At 42.0% G+C, this 20,807-nt stretch overlaps 1 protein-coding gene across 24 annotated transcripts in view; it reads right to left on the reverse strand.

Moving 5' to 3' along the window:
• The window catches only part of LOC101789676 (poly(rC)-binding protein 3), a 513,140-nt gene that overhangs the window by 15,113 nt on the left and 477,220 nt on the right, over positions 1-20,807 (reverse strand). For 17 of the 24 annotated variants that reach the window (XM_072034885.1, XM_072034886.1, XM_038173813.2 and 14 more), the window contains 6 exons: positions 19,390-19,518; positions 17,148-17,291; positions 13,782-13,838; positions 13,182-13,257; positions 11,287-11,339; positions 3,307-3,476 (listed from right to left, as the gene is read on the reverse strand). In XM_072034885.1, coding sequence (XP_071890986.1) covers positions 3,307-3,476; positions 11,287-11,339; positions 13,182-13,257; positions 13,782-13,838; positions 17,148-17,291; positions 19,390-19,518 — 629 coding nt within the window. Of the gene's footprint in view, positions 1-561; positions 587-887; positions 2,034-3,306; positions 3,477-11,286; positions 11,340-13,181; positions 13,258-13,781; positions 13,839-17,147; positions 17,292-19,389; positions 19,519-20,807 lie in introns of those variants that run through there. The other 7 variants (XM_072034887.1, XM_072034882.1, XM_072034888.1 and 4 more) reach the window with 6 other exon arrangements.

Consider the following 20,807-nt stretch of genomic DNA (forward strand, 5'->3'; position numbering starts at 1 on the left):
TTCCTGTGGATATGGCTGGAATTTTAGTCTGAGCACTGAGCGCGTTGTCCTGCACCAGCAGGGAGAATAGATCCCAGGAGCTCAGTACTGGTGTTGGTGGCAGCCACCCACACGCCCTCCCTCGTGTACTTGCCCAGGTACAACTGAAGGGCTGATCGGCCCTGCTTCACCTTCATTACTGGCGGTAACAAATGAGGTGAAAGTACATCCCGTTGGCTTTCAGCTGTCCTGCGACAGCAGCAGTTTCCCAAATCACTTGTACATGTGACAAAACTGGGTACAGAAGCTGATGAGCAGACTTCAAACAGAATTTCACGATGCCAATTTTCCGCTGTCACGTTAAAGAAGCTAAGTTACGAATACATACAGTGGAGGCCACATCCTGCATTGCCCGACTAGCGTACAGAAGAAACAAAGCTTGAGTTTGCCTTTGTCGGTTCTGCATCTTTCATCAAAATGGAAGTGAAAAGCATCTTCAGGAAACTGCTCTTCAACAAGAAGAAAGTGCTGCTGGCTACAGGTCATTTACACTCCAAAGTCAAATATTACATAGGAAACCTAAGCTGTGGTTCATTCTTAATAAAAGCTAGAAGATGTAATTGGATAATGAAAATCCAGTTACTACAGTGGACACCAGTTAAGAGACAGAAGTTTTTACAGGAAAAAAAGACATTTCTACTGCAAACAAACTGGGACAAATTCTACTAATACAGAGGTCAACCCTTGGATAATCAACACAGAACCAAAACAGTACTTTAGAAAGATTTAAATCTCTGTCTTAATATTATATCAATATCTTTATATATCTATAATTTAGAGTATGTAATCTTATGTACATATTAACACCAGATTGCTACAAAATTCCTAAAACAACCTGATAAATTACTGTATAGATGGCAACTTCAGTTGGAGAATAGCCTAAGGGTACACACAGTTAGAGGAATACGTCCAGTAACCCCATGCTGCTGTGAGATATTGATTTATGCAGAAATACTGGCCCTGCAAACCAAATCTATGATAACGTCAGATTTGGGGGGGAAGAATAAAAAAGAAATGTCCACCTTACCCTGAATGCTTGTATGGCTTTTATATATTAATTTATATATGATATATTTATTCTGACATCCCAGGCTGTATCTTGGCACTGCGCTTTGCCTAGGTACTGTGCTCAGCTCTCCCCCAGCGCTGTTTTTTTCAGGCAAAGGCCTTGACAGCGACTGCGCTTGTTCGTGCCAGGGTTAGGACCAACAGGTGCTGAAACGGGCTCCCTGCATGCATGTCCCTCTCCAAAACCTGCCAGCAGGCACGGGGCCTCCCTCATGCCTGGAAATCTCAGGTCCCCCTCCGGCACGGCGGCCGACTAGCGCTGCGGCTGCGGTGGCACCCAGCCAGGCAGAGAATTTCTCTTGGGAAAAGAGAAATCTGGAGCACTGCAACTTTTGTTAAATGAAAAAGCCACCTTTATGTCCTATGTTGCCTTAGAACTTAATTTATTAGACATTACTTTAAGAGTCTTCATTTACAAATGAAGTCACTTTATCTGAATACAGTTTCAACATATGGTACACAGCAATATATGATGGTTTATTGTAGATGATGGTAACAAACGGCTAGCTAGAAAGTCAACAGGAAGAAAATACTTTGTGGTTTCACAGGGTATAGATAGAGCATCCATTGTATATGACTGCTGAGAAGTTCTCTTCTTTGCAAAAGTATGTTAAAAGACCTCATATATATCCCATTCCATCAAAGGGCTTGTTAAGCAGTAATAAACAGAATTGTGAGAGTTCACAGGCTAAAGTGAGTCAAAGAGGTTTGTTCACTAGAGTTTCTGTCTCTGGTGAGCAGCTCACTGCAACGCCATTAATAAGTGCATTATTTTATTTGCATGCTTTAGCTGTCTTGAAGATCATAAATTGTTATCTTCTGAGATCCAGGTGCATGCCATATGGTGTTTGTGCAACTAAAAATGAAGGGGTCTATTCTCGTCTCGATGTGTGGGGAATCCCTGAACACCAAGAGAAGAACATATCCTTAAGGGTTAAAGGAGGGAACACATTTTTATTTGATTACAGGGCTTACCGAAGTGACTTATATTTAGAATATAAGAATATAAAGAATATAAAGCAAAAGAGCTGTAGGTTGTTTTAGGATTCTGGAGACACCTTATAGTAGGCTTCATGGTGCCACCCCTAAATAAACACACCTTTCCCTAGGAAACTACTTTCAAAATGAACTATGAAAAGTAGTATTTTTGTTTGCTGTGAGACAGAGCTGCACACCACCCCTTCCCTGCATTGCAAGACGTGCAGTCGTGCACTGCAGGGCTGTGGTGGGGAGGAGGTGGGACCACAGGAGCTTGTAGCCCTGCCACGACTACAGCTCTGCATATAGAGCATATAATAGCTACTACCTTAACAGCAAATATTGTTAAACACCAAGCTTGGTTTGTATCACAGCATTTGGAAAAAGGAAAAAGGAAAAGAAAAGCAAAACAAAACAACAGCCAACCAACCAAACAAAAAAGCAATCAAATACACAGATACTCCCCATGCCCACAACATGTCGTTGCCTTGGACCACCATGTACAAGCAGCTCTGTGAGACAGCACTGTATCCACTGCGCATTTTTCTCAGCATAATTGCAAATAAAAGTGGTATCAGTGGTAGCATTTTTCTAAGTAATCATATAAAACTTGACAGAGACTTAGGCCGTCTCAGTGGCTTAGCTGAACAGCCAGTGTTTTCAGTAATCCTGGCACTGCCAAGTGGCGAAGCAGATAGTCTCACCCTGTCTCATTAGGGGATGCTTTTTACAAATTTGTGATGCCGTCTCTGAAAAAAAAATAAATCCTGTGCCTCTTTAGCAACTACATGCCAGTTTAATATCAACTCTGAGTGGCAATTTCCAGCTAGTAAATTAAATCTGTTTTGCAATCTGTTTCACTATATTTGCCATTTAGGACAGTAAAACAGGTCTGTGAAAACTGTTTTCTTCTAAAGAAGTTACAACTGTCATTTTCAATCCACCTGTATTTTAGGTGGATGCAGACGTGAATATTCAGATTTTTTTTGAGCTTTTGTCATTCAAAATGTACCTGGGCTTAAGCAGATTAAGCTGCTTTCCACATAAACCAACAGTAAACACAGCTCCTACTGATACAGGCTTCACAAGTCATTAGGAATCGAAGAACTATGCAAAATGGACACTGCAAAGCAACTTTCTGGATCTACCCAGGACAGACATTTGCTGGAGAGCAGACAGAGCAATCTTGCGGAAGCGTTATCACTTACAAAGCCAACTTACCTTGCGTTAATGAGGTACTGTGCTAAGCTGATGTTTGCAGGGGATCCTGTGATTGTAACTTGTCGTTCTGCAGAGCCTTCTGTGGCATTAGCAATCTTGATCTGCGCTCCTGACATCTGCCTGATTTCATTTATCTTACTGCCTTGTCTGCCAATAATGCAGCCTATTAACTGGAGTGGGACAAAGACTGAGATTAGTGCCACAGACACAGGCAAAAATCACTTCAGTGCAATTTGTAGCATCGATAAAAACACGGCTATGAAAGACTCGGTATCAAAACCAAAGATTTTTGCTGTGCTGTTGGGAAGGAATAGCTAGCAGGGTCTGTTGGCTCAATGGCCACGTGCCTCTGAATCGAGCCTCGCTGCTGCCTGGGCAGGTATCAAGCCAGCATCAGCTTATTTAGCTATCTCCCTTGGCAGAAAATGACAGCGTGTGGTAGTGCTGATGTACACAAGGCACAGCCCAGTCTGATCCTCTGGCGAGAGGAGCAGTAAGCCAAGAACAGCAGGGGCAGGCTGGACAGACAGCACGATGCTCTCACCCTGCTGCTCTGCACGGCTCCAGTACATCCTCAACCTCACGGGGACGCTTGGTCCTCACTCGGCTGCTCCTGCACTATTAAAGCCAGTGGGATTCACAGCTGCAGAGCCTCAGGGAGAAGCAGGCGTAGGAAAAGACTGATTTTTTTTCTTTTCTCCACAATGTGACTGTGTTCCATAACCCTGAAAACCTTTCCTTGTTACAGAACCTTAAAAACCCACATATGTCATAAATAAAACTGAGCCTGCGTGTCCCCAGATCTCTGTTTTACTGGTAAAATTGCATAGGTGTTCCCTTCAGCTAATAGCTTTTTAAAGGTTGTATAAATGCTCTTGGCGGAGTCACAAGCTTTTGGAGCTGGCATGCAAGACTTTGCAAATGTACTTAGCTCTACAAATGAACACTACAGCTTTTGCTCCCTTCAAGACAAGGAGTGGCCTTTTCTTTTCTATTAAGGCAGGATGGAGGCTAACAAGCACAGCAATGCCCAGAACCTGAAGGAAACAGAAACTCTGCCTTACAGGACTGTTGACACTGGAAGGGTGCCGCCAGCTTGGCCGAAAGAAGTGCCAGGACACAGCGATGCTGCCTGCCTTTCCCTCCCACCCTTCCTGACGTGTTACTGTTTCTGTTGCTGCAGTACTCGGAGCATCTTGCCAGAAACAGATTCACATAGTCCAGACATTTTAGCAAAAGAAGAACAGGAAAACCACAGCCCCTTAAACCCTGCTTCACGCTCAGTGACAAACAGAGTGCCAACGCAGCTAGCCAGACAGCCAGAACAGACACAGAGCACGAGAGCATATGCGGGACGTAAAAATGGGGTTTAAGAACACACACAAGATTTCCCATCCTATTTGCACGGGAGGGCCTCCTTAACTCTTTGTCCTTATCCCAAAGACCCGTACCACTGTGTGACAGCCAGGTGCCAGCGCGGAGCCCTTTGCCTGCCTCACCAGGGATGAAGACATCCTCTTCCCTCTGCCACAACCACGGTCTAATTGTTTTTGAGAGGATGGTCTTGAAGTATCCGGTCAAGAATCCACCTGCTGCTACTGACGATCCTACGAAGGAGTGACCAGGGCTTACGCTCTGTGAAGCAGCATCTTTGGTACCCAGGACGTCTTCAGACTCTGTTGACTCTGATATTTTAGTAATGATGTCCTAACTGTGAACAAAAAATGTAGACTGCATGTATTCCCTTGGTCTGTCTGAAGTCGAAGGGTAGAAATATGGCAAAATTACTTGCTGTGAAACACATGCTTGTAAAAAAAAAAAAAAAAAAGTATGTACAAATATGAAAAATGTGTTCAGCAGAAGTTCAAGCAGTCCAGTTGTCAGGTGTTGCCACTGATCGTACACATGACGTTCAAAGCAGAGGATGTGTGGGACTGCTGGCTCTTCAGGCACGTTGCAAGCACGCCGTAGTCACCAGCTCTGCGAAGGCACTTACTGGGCAAAGCAGGAGGCTGCCACTTGGGCATGCTCTGCAAGCCGTGACCTGTGGCCACCTGACTGCAGCTGGTGCATGCAGAGTACTCTTCTCCTTACACCACACGGTGATGCTGGGTGCTTGTCCCACTACATGTTACTTACTTATGCTCAAATTAGTGCAGTATCTGAATATTCAGGAGCTGATGGCTTCTGGAAGAAGTTCAAGAGGTTGGTTTTCCTCTATAAAGCTTTGATCTATCAGGCGGTGGACATTTGGTTTTACAGACCACCACCTGCCCTGCCTTGCTTTGAGGGGAAGCCATCTCAAACTGCATCCAGACCTTTCTATTTCCATCAGCTGCACAGCCTGTCATTCTGCAGCTGCCCATTTCTCATGATTTCCAGCAGGTTATGTGTCATTCAGTCCCACAGAAGTCCATTGCCCCAAAAGCAAGCTTTCCTGGACTGTGCATGCAGTCATCCACGTGTTTCACAGACAGCGATCTGCTGCTCTTCCAAGCTCGGTAGACAGAGGTAGCAAATGTAGAGGATGGTAAACATTTGAAATCCCATTTTCAAGGACTTTAGGCACTGCGTTATTTTTGATGCTCACCTGCTTGGTCAATATTCTGTCAGCCTTACTCTCACAGAAGAATAAATCAAGAGGAAGCCATCAAGAAAACAAGTGATAAAGCTGCTCCATGTGAGAGAGAAGCCAAGCACGCTATAAACCAAGCCTACTATGTACTATACTGTAGCACGTATACTTATAAAATTATATATAATGTATATAATGCATATAATGTACACATATATACACTACAAGCATATGTATATATACACAGAATATGTATGCACGTATATGTGTACATAATTTAACTCCCTCAAGGCTTGAGCAGAGTGGCTCAGGTCAGACGTGTGCTCAGCTGACGTCCCCTCATTCTTGCACTGTGAGCACCAGGGAAGAACTGCTCCCTTTCTCTTCCTCCACACCATGTCTCATCTGTCTTCCCCCACCTCAGTGTCCCTCATTTCTCATCATGCCAAAAATAATAATAAAAAAATAATCATACCCTAATGCACGGATTCTGCTCTTTGCCCTTTTTCTAATTTTATTCTGTCCTTCACTAAAATTCTGGTAGTACCAGTGTAAGCAGGATTGAATCCCACTCTTAAAGGGAAGGATGGGAAGGAGACCTACTGTGATTCCCCCTCCCTGAATTCTTGGTGCTAGTAGAGCTTCTCCTGATGTGCCGTGCCAGCTCAGATTCAGATTCCTCTCATCTGTACTTCTCCCATTATGTTAAATATAAATGCTAAATGTATGTCATGTTGCCCAATCCCCCCGTGCTAAACTCACTTACAGAGCCCAATAATATGGCTTTCTCTTGGGTGTTTCCTATCGATTTGTTCCTCTATGTCCATCACACCGTCCCACTGAAGTACTCTGTGCAGCACTGGGAGCGATCAGACTTTTACTTTTGGGTTTATTAGCAAAGTCCAATCCTGTAGGCTTGTCACAAGAGACAGCACTGAGCTCTTTTTTTTTTTTTTTATTTTTAGTTCTGATAAAAATCAGTTTCCTTTCTTACAATGAAATTAGTGCAGGTAAAAAGGGAGGTTGATCATACTCATCCACAGGTGTGTTTTGGTGGTACCCTGCTGCCAGCCCTGGGCACATCCAGTGGCTTTGGCAAAGGCCAAATTTTTGCATTACTTGACCAAGCAGGTGCTTGCCACAATGGAAAGTCTTTAATTGCTTTACATAAAGATGTAATCTTTATGTAAAAAAATATTACATCTTTATGTCCTGGTTCTTCCCTTGCTTTCCTCTCTCACTATGCACACTGTATTCTTACACTGATTCTTGTGCAGGGAGGCTTTTAGCTCTGGATTTTTCCTGTTTTGTTTTTCCTCAGAAATGTTAGAAATGTACTCTGCAGGGAGCAATAATCTCCTGAGGTATGATTACAGTTCTTTACAGACTTACTGCAGGGCTCTGAAAGAGATGTTTAAATACCCTGTCCCTCTTGGAAAGCAATAATAATTATAATCAACCTCACTCTCCTTGCCAGGATAATGCAAAATCTGGACTATAATGATTTCACAAGCTTTGCAAGAAGGCGCGCAGAAAACTGAGAACATACTTTCAGAAGCCAGCCTTCTAATTGCTTGCTTTGTAACCCAAATGACCCTGCAGATTCGTGTGCATTTTGACCTGCTGAGGGCCCAGCATCAGTTCCCCTCCTGTTCTCTGAGCTGAGCTGGGAGAAATTAATTTTGATGCTGAGCAGTACTTCCATTTTTGTTCCAGAAATGGTCTCACTTTGCTTCTGGTGGACAGCAGACTTGTGAAATCTTTCTACTGATTCTTGAGTGTATCGTGACAGGTCTACTTGAGGAAGCAAGTGCATTTTTCTTAGATTAAGGAGAAACAAAAATCAGGCTATGTGCAAATATAAATATAGCAAAAGTGGAAAAAAAATACTTTTTGATTAAACATCCTCTCAAGCATTCCCAAATGATAGGATCTCATTAATTCTGTATTTTTGCTCTGGGGTTATTTTCCTATGACATGGAAGGCTCTCAGCAGTAAGGTGAATTTATAGAGGTCGAATCCATGGGTCCCTTGGCTTCAGTGGAAGTGCTTTGACTTCTGGTAGCACCAGACCTTTTCCAGTATGTCTTGCATGGACTGTTAGGTCTCGCCCTAATCATTGCTTGGGGCGACCTTGCTTCAAGTCACAGCTGGGGTCAGACACTGCCTTTGCATCCTCCTGAAGGGCTGGCTCTGATCCTCACCCCACAGGAGATGGATGAAGTGGGGATTTGCCAGTACGAGAGCTGGGTGTCCCCAGAGACCATTGGTGGAAGAGGAGGCACCATGAGGACCTCCCTGGAGCTGAGGCTGGGTTTCACTCCCAGAGCACGGGGGCACACATGGGTCTCCCTTGTCCACCTGCAGGGAAGGACTTGTGACTCCATCAGGTTCTCCTAAATGCCTTCTCCAACTTAGTTGAATTTGCATTTCTGTTTACATGGAGTGTTGACCAGACTTACAGCTTTCTCTAAATGTTCATGTTTTCTGAGGGTGAAGTTGTCCTGCTACTTGCATCTGCTGTCTCCCATATATATACAAGATCTACATAATTTTTAATTAGTTGATTTATATATATATTATTAATGATTTATTCACTTACTCTCCATGGCCATTTTTGGGAATCAGAGCACAAAATATTATGATGTCTGGTGTCTGTGCCCAGACACAGACCAGTCAGCAGTAACATCCCTCCCGTCCCCTAAAGGGCCTGCCCCTGCCATACGACATTATTACGAGACTTATGCTGTAAAACACACTTATACTGGGCAACTTAGGCAGCACCAAAAGGCCAGACAATACCCTGGTAATGAAAGAAAGGCAAAGACATCATATGTGAATGCTTATGAAAAGGAGTTTGGTGCCACAGGCCCTCCTGCTTTTGAGGATACCTGCAGCAGATAACCACCTCCATGGCACGCTATGTCCTTTGTGTGCTTCACTGCGCTGGGGGTAATTGAACAACTGCAGCAATATTATCCCTCTTATTCTGCGAGGAGCTACTGGACCTCACTCCACTTCACGTACTGTCTTAGTAAGATATTTTTGTAAACTATTCTCACCTTAACCCCACGGGGCTCAGCTCACTGCAGCGTCAGAGCATCTGGCCACCTCAGTGCTGCACCGTTTGCCTCCCCAGCAGTGTGCCAAAGGAATTAATGAACTTACACAACTGGCACCAACATTTTATTAACTTCTACAGCCCACAGAATCAATGGGATTGCCTGTTTCAAAAGGCAAACACAAGGACTCAATGGGTACCACAGAGATTTCTTGGCAATATGGGCATTGCCAACAGCCTCTTTTGGAAGGCCAGAGCAACCAAATGGCCCTGTAAGTGGTTTTGATGAGGAAAGGGATTAGATAAGGATTAAAGTGATGTCTAAGTGGGACCTGGAGAAACGTCCTCTCCGTTCTCTTTTTGGAGATGCCCAGAAGTTATAAGAAAACCTAGAGAGGCCAGTCTTCTGAATTCACTATGTGGAGAAGACTGGGCTCTTAGTACTTGGAAAACAGTTTTCTATAAAATGCATTTATCTGTTCCCCCATATGTATTTTTTTTTATTTAGCAACATGTTACTTGCAATTATCAGCATAATGTATGATAAAAGCAGCATGACATTGTTACAATAATAACAGGAAATAAAATTTATTTTAATATGAAGCTATGCAAATTGCAAATGGCTAATAATTTCTACTTTCTGTAGACTATGCTAACCTCTGAGATCCTTATTTTCCTTCTGTTTGATTTTCTTCTGTCAGATTCATACCGAGGCTTTGGCTTTTTTGTGTTTATCATTATATTGGTTTTAAAAAATACGTGTAACACATGTATAGGCATGTTGCCTTCTCTGGCAACTGCAGAGTGGATTTTTGCAAACCTGATACTGTTCTCATCTGTGCTGGACTTTTGCAGGTGTGTATGCATACAAGGAGGTGAGGGATTCAGGCATGTGTCCAAAACAGGACCCAGAGATGCTTGTTGGGAAAGCAAAGTCAAATTCCCAGCACATGGTTTACTGCACAACTGCTGCTGCCTCTCCCAGCCGAACCACCGCAGTAACTCCCTTGCACTGCCTGTAGTGCCTCTGCAGGCTGTGTCTAAGCCCAACCCCATTCAGGCCTTGGTTTCTAATCTTTCTAATCTTCTGATACAAGCAACACATGGATGCGTATTTGCTTTTTAGAGAATAGTGCTGAGCCAGGCCATTTCATACCTCCTAGATCAGAAATCAACTTTTTTTCCCCCCTACTGCACCACAGCACGCAAGGCCAGCTGTCTCTACCTCTCTCTGGTACGAGCCCTGAAGATCTGAAGTCAGAAGGTTAACCTTGGATTTATGTCACTGATGGCAAGAGCAAAATCTGCCTGAAAGTGAGACTACAGAAACTTGCATTGTAAGGATAAATACCACGTTCTCATAAAATTCTCAGTGTACAGCAAAATGGGTTATAAAGCAGGTACTGACAAATCAACAGGACATCCTCTAAAGTAACAGAAAGATTACAAAATCACTGCACTCATAAAAAAAAGATTAACTTTACTTCTTCTTTGTTGTTTTGTATTTTTTTTTTCTTACTGTAAATCATTGCCACTGAGTTTAATAGGGCTTACACAATCTTGTAAGTCTCTCTTAAGGAATATAATTGCTATTTGTGATCCCACTCATGCTTGAAAGCTTTTTTTACTGGAGGGGAAATCTTCCATTTTCCAAGTGACTCATTTGTAATGCAAACTGAAAAATAAAACCCTGTTTGCAATGAAGGGGAATAAAATTGGAAGGCGTTTTTGCATGAGATGCAGAGCATCAGCTGGGCATTTTGAGCAGCCACTTTAATATTCAGTGCTGTATTGCTTATGGAGACGGGGTCTGTCCATCACAGCCGGTGCAGAGTTGCTGAAGCAGGAATGTTTAGAGCCCCTGCTTTCAGATAAGCTCTTGTATTGCACCTTGACATAACCAAAGTCACTTTTTTTTTGCCAGGGAGGTATGCAGCCTGGAATAAGCACAGGCTCTGGCACAGACCATCCCGGCACCAGCGGCCGTGGCGCAGTCCCTCTGCCTTGCCCGGTGCTGAGCACGCAGTGGCTGAGCAATTTCCAGCCTGCTTTTGCCCTTCTGCTAGTGCAACCCATGAGATGGATCTTGGTTACACATCTCAGACCACATCTGCTTTCCAGTGAGAGCAGCAGGCACCCAGGCTTTAAGAAAACGGGCAAAACACCGCGGCACCTCCACTGTGTCTATCAATGTTTTAATCGTCCGTGATATCCCTTCTCCAGAAATAGACTAAGGTTATTTTGGGGGACTAGTGTTTGCCAATCAGCTGAAGATGGGAGGTTCCCCCTCCGGTGGCAGAGGAGAGCGAGAAGAGAAAGCGGTACTGACTATTGGTCCACTTACATCGTTGGGAATAGTAAGTTCATGGGAACTGGTTGGAGAAGTGGCATCCAGTCCTATGTAGGGACAGAGGGAAAATGTTATGCCAGTTGTTTGCAAAAAGGGTAAGACACAAGTGATATCATAAAGAAGGAAACATACTGAAGGAGAAAAAAAAAAAAAAAAGAAAGAGAAGAGAGAGAAGAGCAAAGAAAAGTAGAGAAGTGCTAGTGAAACAGAAAAGAAAGCAAGAGATGCAGAACTCAGAGGGCTGGACTCATTTTAAATGAGCCTTATTTTAATTAACCTTTAACCCACCAAAACAACAAATGTCAGGTGATTCCACAGGGTCACACAAATCCTCTAGAAAATGGAGAGTTTCACCTAAAAATACTCTCTGAAATTTGCTCTAAATGCATCGATTCAGAAATTAACGGGTGGCTGAAATTTGACCTGTCTGCCAGGCATTGTACAATACAGAAAATGAGAGTGGACATCAAACAGAAAAAAATTAGCTGAACCAAATACATAGCTATGAAAAGAAAAATCAACAAATTAAAATAACAATGAGGAAATTAACCTAGCAGAATTTGGAAATTATATGTGGGATTAGTTGCTGAAGAATGTTGGGAAGGATCATTTTTGAAGGGAAGAGTACAGAATACTGTAAGCTGCATACATTTGTTTTTAAATTGGGTGGACAAAAGGAAAATGGTCAGGAGAAATGGAATTACTGCTCTAACACATAGTAACATTACAGAAACATACATCTCACGAATATAACCAGGAAAAGATTAAGGAGCAGCGTGTTAATTACAAGAATGAGGAAAATACAAAGCTGGGAAAGGCAATTTAGTGTTACTTGTAGATATTTTATCAGATACACCATGAAGAAACAAAATTGTATTTTGGATGTCATTTCTCTTTCTCATTTTTATTTTTAGTTTTGTTTATTATCATCTGTAAAGGCATGCCAAAATACTTGTTTCCAACTAGAAGAGGTGGAACAGAAATGCTTTTACAAAAAAGCAACTCACCTACATTTTACTTGAGTTTATTTGAGTTTACATTCAGCTAGAACTGTGCATACTTATTTTACATTGAATATAACACAATCAAGTTGCTCACAAAATTTGATGTATGTGATAAAATGTTATTTGCCATTCAAAGCATGTACCAGTATATATTTATCTGCTTTGTGAAATTTTAGATGCCAAGTCCCAATGTACTGAAGCGCAGTAAAAATGATTTATTGCATGGTTAACTGACTTGAGTTCTCTCTTCCTTCTCTTGAATAAAAAATCAGCATCAGATCATGTGCTTTAATAAATATGGGCCAAATTTCACAGTCCTTAAGTGAAACGTATTTCCATTGCAGTCTGTAATGCAATAAGGCATTCCTAATAGGATGGGAGGCTCTTGTCCCAGAAGTGATGATTAGAGATGCTTTTAAGACTTCTGGCCCTACACAGAATTCCTCTTTCAGCATGCAGTAATTTCTTTAATCAGAGTTTCTATGCTGCGATTACATGCTGTTTTCCTCTGTTTGCTTCTTTCTGAAAGGTGTTACCAAACTCAATATTTGACAAGACACACACACAAGTGCTTCGCTCAGAACCCACTGGTACATGCTGTATGGTCCAAAATAACTTTACAAGGACTGAAAAAAATAAACCCAGGGTTTTTAGCCAATGGTACAAATGGAGCGGTTTCGATTAAATAAATGTAACAAACGAAGCAAGTTTTAATAAAGATGAAAGGAACTGTAACAGAGGCAAGGGAGGGAAGAACAAAGATTAATGCGTCAGAACAGAGGGATCACTGGTCATTGACCACATTTATTATTAAAATGATGTAATGACCACGGGAAACAAAGCTGTTAAGAAGAAGGACATCCCCAGGGGGTCATGGGTACGTACCAGGGAAACCAGGGGTGGTCTGCCCAAGGGGAGTAAAGGGGGGATGCTGCATAGCCAACTGGTGAAGCTTGGTCAACTGCAGGGCAGGATGGGAAATTAGAACTAACCAATCAAATGGAATTATTTCAGAGCAGAGAAACCATCTTACATGTTCTAAAACTGGATTAATTAAAATTATATTAAAAAAAAAAAAGGCTTAATCATTCACTCTGATCTACTGTAGAGAAAGAAATGAAAAAAAAAAAAAAAACACAACAAAAAAACCCAAACTGGTTATAAATGACATCTCTACTGTTATTACATGTAATGGCTATTGTTAATATTAACCAATTACTGTAGAATTACAGATTAAAAGAACTCAGATTTGTCACATGCAAAAAAAAAAAAAAAAAAGACCAAGATAACTGTAATTTGTTCCTGGGCCATTGTACTTTCTAGCAATTATTACACAAGGCAAAAGATGCAGCTGAACTAGCACTTGGCGATAACGCATGTCGCTGGGGACAGGTGTCCCTAGGCCACGTCTTCGTCGATAACTGTAGAAAGTAAATGTTGCCCAGAACAAATGAGAGGGAGAGGAAGAAAAAGGGAGTAATTTACATGCGCTGGACTCACGTCTGGATGCGGGATGGCATACTGCCCCTGAATTGTAAACGCCTGGAAACAAGAAGCACAGTGAAGATACGGGTCAGTCGGGTGGGATGATCACCCTTCCTTCTTGCATCTGAAACTCTCCTGCTGTCCCCCCCACAAAAACACCACCCACATCGCTCTCAGCTCTGAGCAAAGCTTAATTTTCTTGTGCTGCTTGATTATGCTTGGCATGGTGCAGAAAGGCCTCCATCATGCAAGAAGGGTGATGCCAAGTGCTGCTGCCCAAGCTATGGCCACCCTGGTGCAGGGGGCAACCTGCTCTGCTGGTGGCTGAGCCCACGGGGACACGAGCACGCCTGGTGGATGGTAGCATGCCCTGTGGGGCCCTGGCGTGGTGTGTCTGGCACTCTTTGGCATGGTCTCCATCTCCTGCTGGCTCCGTTCAGCCCTCTGTAATGGCCTACAAAGAAACAACTGGAAGGAGAGCTCAGTTTTCTGTTGTATGCTGTAGGGCTTTTCTGAAAGGAGCGGCTCATCAGGAAAATTTTAACATGCTTGTGCTTAGGCAGGGAAGCAGAAGGACGAATTATAATGTATAAATATTTGTAGTGAGAGAAGTATAAACTGGAACAGAGCTGATTAGCTTAGCTTGCAAAATGCTTATTTGACAAAAGGCCTCTTAGAAAGTAATGAATCCTCTGCAAATGATAAAACAATTCATTTAATGGTGTTCAGATATTAAAACACTTAATGCCCCAACTGCTTAATGCACATTTCTGCAGCAGAATTTCCCTTCTGGAGAAGAAACATTTCATTTAGTTTTTAAATTAGTTAAAAAACAAGGCCGCCATCCGGCAAACATGAGCACTTTTCAGGCAGAAGAGTGCTGCTGGGCTCAATGGGATGTTTATGGGGGTACATACTCACATACACATATGGGGAATGTCCATTACAAATCGTTTATAAATAAAAAGGTTCCCATCCACCAAAACTGATGATTGCTACCATCAATGGGTCTTAAGCAAGCAAAGTACGTGTTTAAGTGTTTTACCAGCTGAGGACAACATTTAAGAAAATCTTAGGCTGCTTTGCTGAGTGGGAGGCTTTGAGCATAGTCAAGCACAGGAGCAGCCTCCCAGATGATATATGGAAATAACACTGGGCAATGGCCTTGGTCCTTGAGCGAACAGTCCTTGGGAAACCACGCTTTAGTCTCTGGGAATCACTGCTGGCCAATCTGATCTTGGCTTTACTTCAAATCCAGCTGAGGGGACATCTTTTTACAAGGCTGCTTCCCAAGACGTGGTCTGCAAACCAGCAGGGAACTACCAAAATAAATAAACAAACCCAAATCTAACAAAAGTCACCCTCTTCGTTATCACTCTTCTCCCTCTTACTTCCATGTATACATATGAGGAAGCAATCAAAGATGTGGAAATAGGAGGAATAGTTAGCACTCAGAGCTCAGACTGGTTATTATGTTATTGACAACAAAAATTGTCAAAGTAGCATGGACAAGACAGGCCTTGAATATTTTTTGTTTCCTAGTGAAAAAAATCACCTTCTACTTCTTGGGCTCCCAAAAGGTCATTTGATTGATTTATATTGAGAAAAACTGTCCTGGACTACTTTACTCCTTAGGAGTAGAGGAGTTTCTGTGCCAGAAACATACCAAGTACAAACCTGGTAGCAGCTACTGAGACATTGGCTCTGTAATGCTTCACCCAGGACATCAGCTACAGGTCTGATTCCATCAGTGTTTAGTACTGGTGTACTGACATTAGTAAGAGTGAGAATGACCTGGTCTACAAACCTTCCTCAGTGTAAAGCATAAGGCTGCTAAGAGACATAAAGCAAAGCTGTAGCCATCTAAACAGCAGTGTAGCATAATGGGTAGAAATTTCCAATTTGCTTCCATCAGACAGGAGTGCTGATTATTTTTTATTATTTTTATTTTTTAACCAATGTATAGACTCAGTGTTGATAAGTAGCAGAGCAGAGCAGGACAGTTCAGCTTCCTTTTCTATCATGCAATGCAATATCGAAGAAGCACAAGAGAATTAAAACCATACTTACAAGAACAAAACCCCAGCTTGTTAAGTGACAACAGGAATTTGATTTTGCTAGTGTTGTTTGATTTGCAAGCATTAAAAAAATGAAAACCTTTCAAGATAGCCACAATGTTATTTAGAATGGAAAATCTTCTGATACTGTTGTCAAAAAGTTGGGTGGACTTAGCACTGTCGATGAAATTTTATTTTCAATATTAATTTCCATTCATGATACCCATTAAAGTGTCTTTCCATACTGACTCCCAAATACATTCAAGCATTTTCTCAAAAAGCTTGGTTAGTCAGAGACCACATTCAAAGCACACAGAAAACATCTGTCGCATGTACTCTCACTTATATCAAGAGTTGCATTATAAAAGTGAGAACATCTTTTTAACTGGTAAAACTGAAGATGGCAAGACCTATAAGGCCTTCAACTAGGACACTTTCAGTTATTTGTATAAACTACTCTCAGCTCCCTAGCAAACAGCTTCAATATTTTTGAGTAATCACATACAGTCTTTGAAGGAATTGGCAATTACAGTACTGGTAACACAGGCTACTGCTTATTTACACACACACATTTCTAAAAGGAAAGCACTGCAGTATAAACTTAATGTATCTGTGGAGTAAATTATTCTGAACTTTCAGACTGATTTTTGGCAAATTATCTTTATTTCCAATTCAAGTTTGGTCACCAAGGAAGCAGATTCCTTACTCTGAAGAAAACTAAGAGTGGTAAACTTGGACACAGGAGACTGAAAGCTACTAAACCCCACTTATGAAGTTCTGGATATATATCACAATATATCATTACACGGTAGAAGGTAAAATTCTGAAATTAAAATCAGAGAAAGCTTATTAGAGGCCTGTTAGAAGAAATGTCTCTTTGATGTGCAATTAAGATATTCAGGAGTGGAGCTTGCTGACAAACGGGCAGACTGGGGAGATGCAGAATGCCATGCCAGCAGCACCTCGTGCTGTCTGCCCCACCAAGAGCATGGTGTCCAGGTTCTCGTATAATTTCTGAATTGCCTGTTGGGGTGAGACACAAGCTCCAGGGCTGCTGGCATGTCAGCACCCCCACAACACCTCATGACAGGGTACCCACCGACCCCGAGGCTGGTCCAGGGTGGCGACCTGGCTTAGGCTGAGCTGGATCAGTGGGACCGGTGAGGCCCCCACTCAATGCCTTCTCGCTGTTTTCCCTTTAAGTTTGAAATGCAGTGTTCTCCTTCCCCACAAACTGCAAGTACACAGAGTAGACAAAGCACACCAATACTATACCAGGCAAAAAAACGAGTAAAAGTTGAAAACTAACAGGCGCTGGCTGAGGTTGGGCCAAGACGGTGTGGTTTCCAGCTGAAGCCAAAATGGTGTCTGCTCTTACCTGGCCACCTGCAAAAATGATAGGTGCAGAGGCAGGTTTGGGACGGTAGGGGATGGTGGCACCTTTGGGTGGGGACTGCAGACAAAAACACAAAGCAATCAAAATGCAGAATGAAGCAGAGCTTGATAAAAATCACTCCTTACCTTGGCTACCCCAGACAACAAGGGGTGCAGCTGACCCAGCCCAGCCCACCCTGCCCTCCACCCCAGGAGCCCCAAAGTCGGAGGCCAAAGTCTGGGCTTCAAGGGGAAAAGCCAAGGACCAGCTGCCCAGCTGAAAGAGGCAATGCTGGCTCTCCTGGCTTCACTACCACTCTCATCAGAGGAAGCTTTATAAGCTTCATTAAGAATTTCAAGGCATTTCAGGAAATAATTCTGAAATTTGTTGATGTTTTGGAAGAATCTGGCCCACACTCCCATGTTGTTAGCACAGAGCACATCCTGTTTATTGATTTTCTCTATGCTGCTACGCATTAAGGTTTCCTGTTTTACCAACTCAATTAAGTTGGTTGTTCAATGGCAAGTGACTGGCCTGATCCTACCTCCTGTCTGGCTGAGCAGAAAAGATGGAGAAAATTCCTCCCAGCTTCAGCAGGAGCCTAGCTACAGCCTTTGAAATGCACAGAAAGGGAATTTATTCCCTGCAGCCCAAGGATACAAAGGGAAAATACCTGACCAAGGCTAACTTTCTCCCCATAAATAAAATGGAAGCAGGTATCTGTAAAACAGGCTTCAAGCTACCTATGCAACACCCAGCAGAATGGTGCCCTGATTTCAATGCATTAACTACAACTAAGAAAGATAACAGCAATAGCACGTCCATTAATTAATACCATATAATTAGCTATTTAATTTCAATTAAAGTGTTTGTTGCCAAATTAACAATATGCTACAAGTTAGAGTGCATCCATTTTCAGAGGTCTTTAAGTACTTGAAGAAGCAAACTGTAGCTAAGCCAGTGCTTTCTTCGACAGTGCTGCTCACAATTTGCCTAATGCTAAAATTGTGTGCTTCCTGTGGCAAAAGTGATTACTTGAAAAAGTGGAAAATAGAACTGTCTCTCTGAATTTGTACAGAGTTTTGTATCATATTCTTTGGCAAGTATCTATTTATTCCATGCAACTTGGATATGAGGCTACACACTTCATTCAGAAAGCTGAGAACTACACCCACGTCTCATGAACTGAAATTATTTTTGAATATTAACTTTGTGTTCTCTTTTACTTTTATAGAGAAATTCTTTCCTCACTGTAGTTCAAAAAAAATGAAGAGTCACTTTTCCCAGTAAAATTCTATGGATTTTTTTTTTTTTTTTAATTTTATGCCTTCATTTGCACAAGGCTGGATGTCACTGGGATGCAGTACATACTCCTGAACAGCCAATACCCATAGCGCTGTCTCAAACACTGTTTCTCCTATTTTAAAGGAATTTAAAAACAGCAGGGCATCAGAGGTCATAACGAGATAGCTTTTGACTACACTTAGGTTAAAAAAAATATATAGTAAAACAGAACAAAAAAAAAGCCCTATTTTTCCAGCAAAAAATGCGACAAAACCAGAGATATTTCATATTAACAGAAATTAAGGCTACTAGGTCAAAATATTTCATTTTGATATACTGGCTTTTTTTTTTTTTTTCCAAACTTCTATTCAACTTAATTCTTTGCATAGACATCTTCAACACAGGATTAAATCACCCAGATTTGTGTATAAATTAATTTTGTATCACTTAACCTAAGAGCTAAAAAACTGCTGTCAAAATGAAACATTCTGGCCTTATGCAGTGATCTTACCCTAAGGAAGCAAAGAGTCCTAGTAAGTCTAAATCACGTTAGCCAGAATTATTTCCACTTAAAACAAGTCCTATATGTTTTTTTTTGCCCTGTTCTGCACCAGAATAAAGTGCTCTTCTCTAAAGGCAGGCTGTGGGTCTGTGGTGGACCATGTTTTGCTCTTTGATGGTGTCATGACAGCCCTGGTCTCAGGTTGCTGAAGCCTTCTCTGAGAGGCTCTCAAATACCAGGCAGGTATCTGAGGCTTTGGGAGAGTTCCCCTGAAATCCCTGACCTGGGGAGGATGGGCAGCACCTCCAGGGAGCACCCAGGGCACTTGAAAATCAGTGATGTGTTCGAGCATCTCCCGTCTGAGAGGTGATAGTCCAAGCAATTGCTTACCTCCAGCATGACCACGCATATTTGCTTCACACACTGGATGATGGCATCGGGGGTGCCCGATATAGTCACTGCACGCTCTGTCGAGTTTGGCAGCATGTCCCCCGCCACTTGCACCTGGGCTCCTGTGGACTTGAGCAGAGGCAAAAAACAAACAGAGCGTCACTGTTGGGAAAGCAACGGCACCTTGCTAACTGCTGAGGCCTGATGTGATGGAGAGCAGGCACCTTTAAACTGTCTTTTCTTGCTAAATGCATGGAAGAGAGTGTGTGTAAACACACACCCGGACACGGTAATTGGGGTCTGGCAGAGCACAGGTCTGCCTGTTCAAGCCAATTTGCAAAGAAACCCATCACAGAAAGATTCAATAGCTGTTAAAGAAACAAACTATGACCTGCATTTCAGGACAAATCTTTTAACCCTCTCAAAGACTGCAATGCTGACAAAAAGAGAAAAAAGTGAAATAAAGTTCTTTCCAAGAACAACAACAACAACAAATTTAGGAAAATTTAGGAAAAATTGATTAGAACAGATCTGTAAACAAGCTGCAGATATCTAGCTCCTTAATCCACTGATGGCTGACTTGTTTCTTTGGATGAAATTTGGGACTGCTTTATTTTTCAGAATATCTTGGGATGGTCACGAGCACTTCTAAATTACAGTTAGTGTTGATTAAATACATGCACATCATCAGCTCTTAGCTCATTAATGAACCCAAGGGGGTAAACAAGCCAGTATTCTTTCATAACTTTGATCTTGGCACTAATGCATATTACCAAAAAAATGAGACCAAATGAAATCCCTGGCATTGTTTCACAAAACAAATCCTGAAAGTCTTTTTAAATCAATAGAAAAAAACAACATGCATTTCATATTGAGTTAGCACTTCCACATATTACAAACAAAATATTATCTCGACTTATTGAAATGCAAGATATGGGGCTTTTAAAAATTATTGTTTAGTAATCATTGAGTTTGTGTCAGTCAGCAAGGAGTTAATTTATTTTCCTGATGGTCAGACACAATGTGTGCTGTTCCTCTTTCAAGAGGCTGATTAAATTACTGATTGCATCTTCTGTTCACTAGTATTGTCTAAAGACAGAATATCAATCCCTTATTCTATAACAGGCTTTGGAATTTCATCATAATTTGATCAATCTGCCATGCTTTTCTATTCTTTTTTTTATAACCTTGTCTTGCAAATTCAGGCAACCTCATTGTAGTTGTACAGCAGCCCTGTGTGTTGTTCCAAGGTACCTGGCTGAGCACAGAAGAGCATCCCTCATGCAATTGCTGCTCCGTGTGTTGTGTGATGATTAGATCACATCTTGAGATGGATGCTCCTTTTTTTTTTCTTTTTTTTTTTTTTTTCTGTTTGGTATTAGCTACTGTTTAACATGCTGTTCTGGGTATCTGTCCAT

This window comes from Anas platyrhynchos, chromosome 2, assembly GCF_047663525.1.
Source record: "Anas platyrhynchos isolate ZD024472 breed Pekin duck chromosome 2, IASCAAS_PekinDuck_T2T, whole genome shotgun sequence".
In the NCBI taxonomy this organism is placed as follows: domain Eukaryota; kingdom Metazoa; phylum Chordata; class Aves; order Anseriformes; family Anatidae; genus Anas; species Anas platyrhynchos.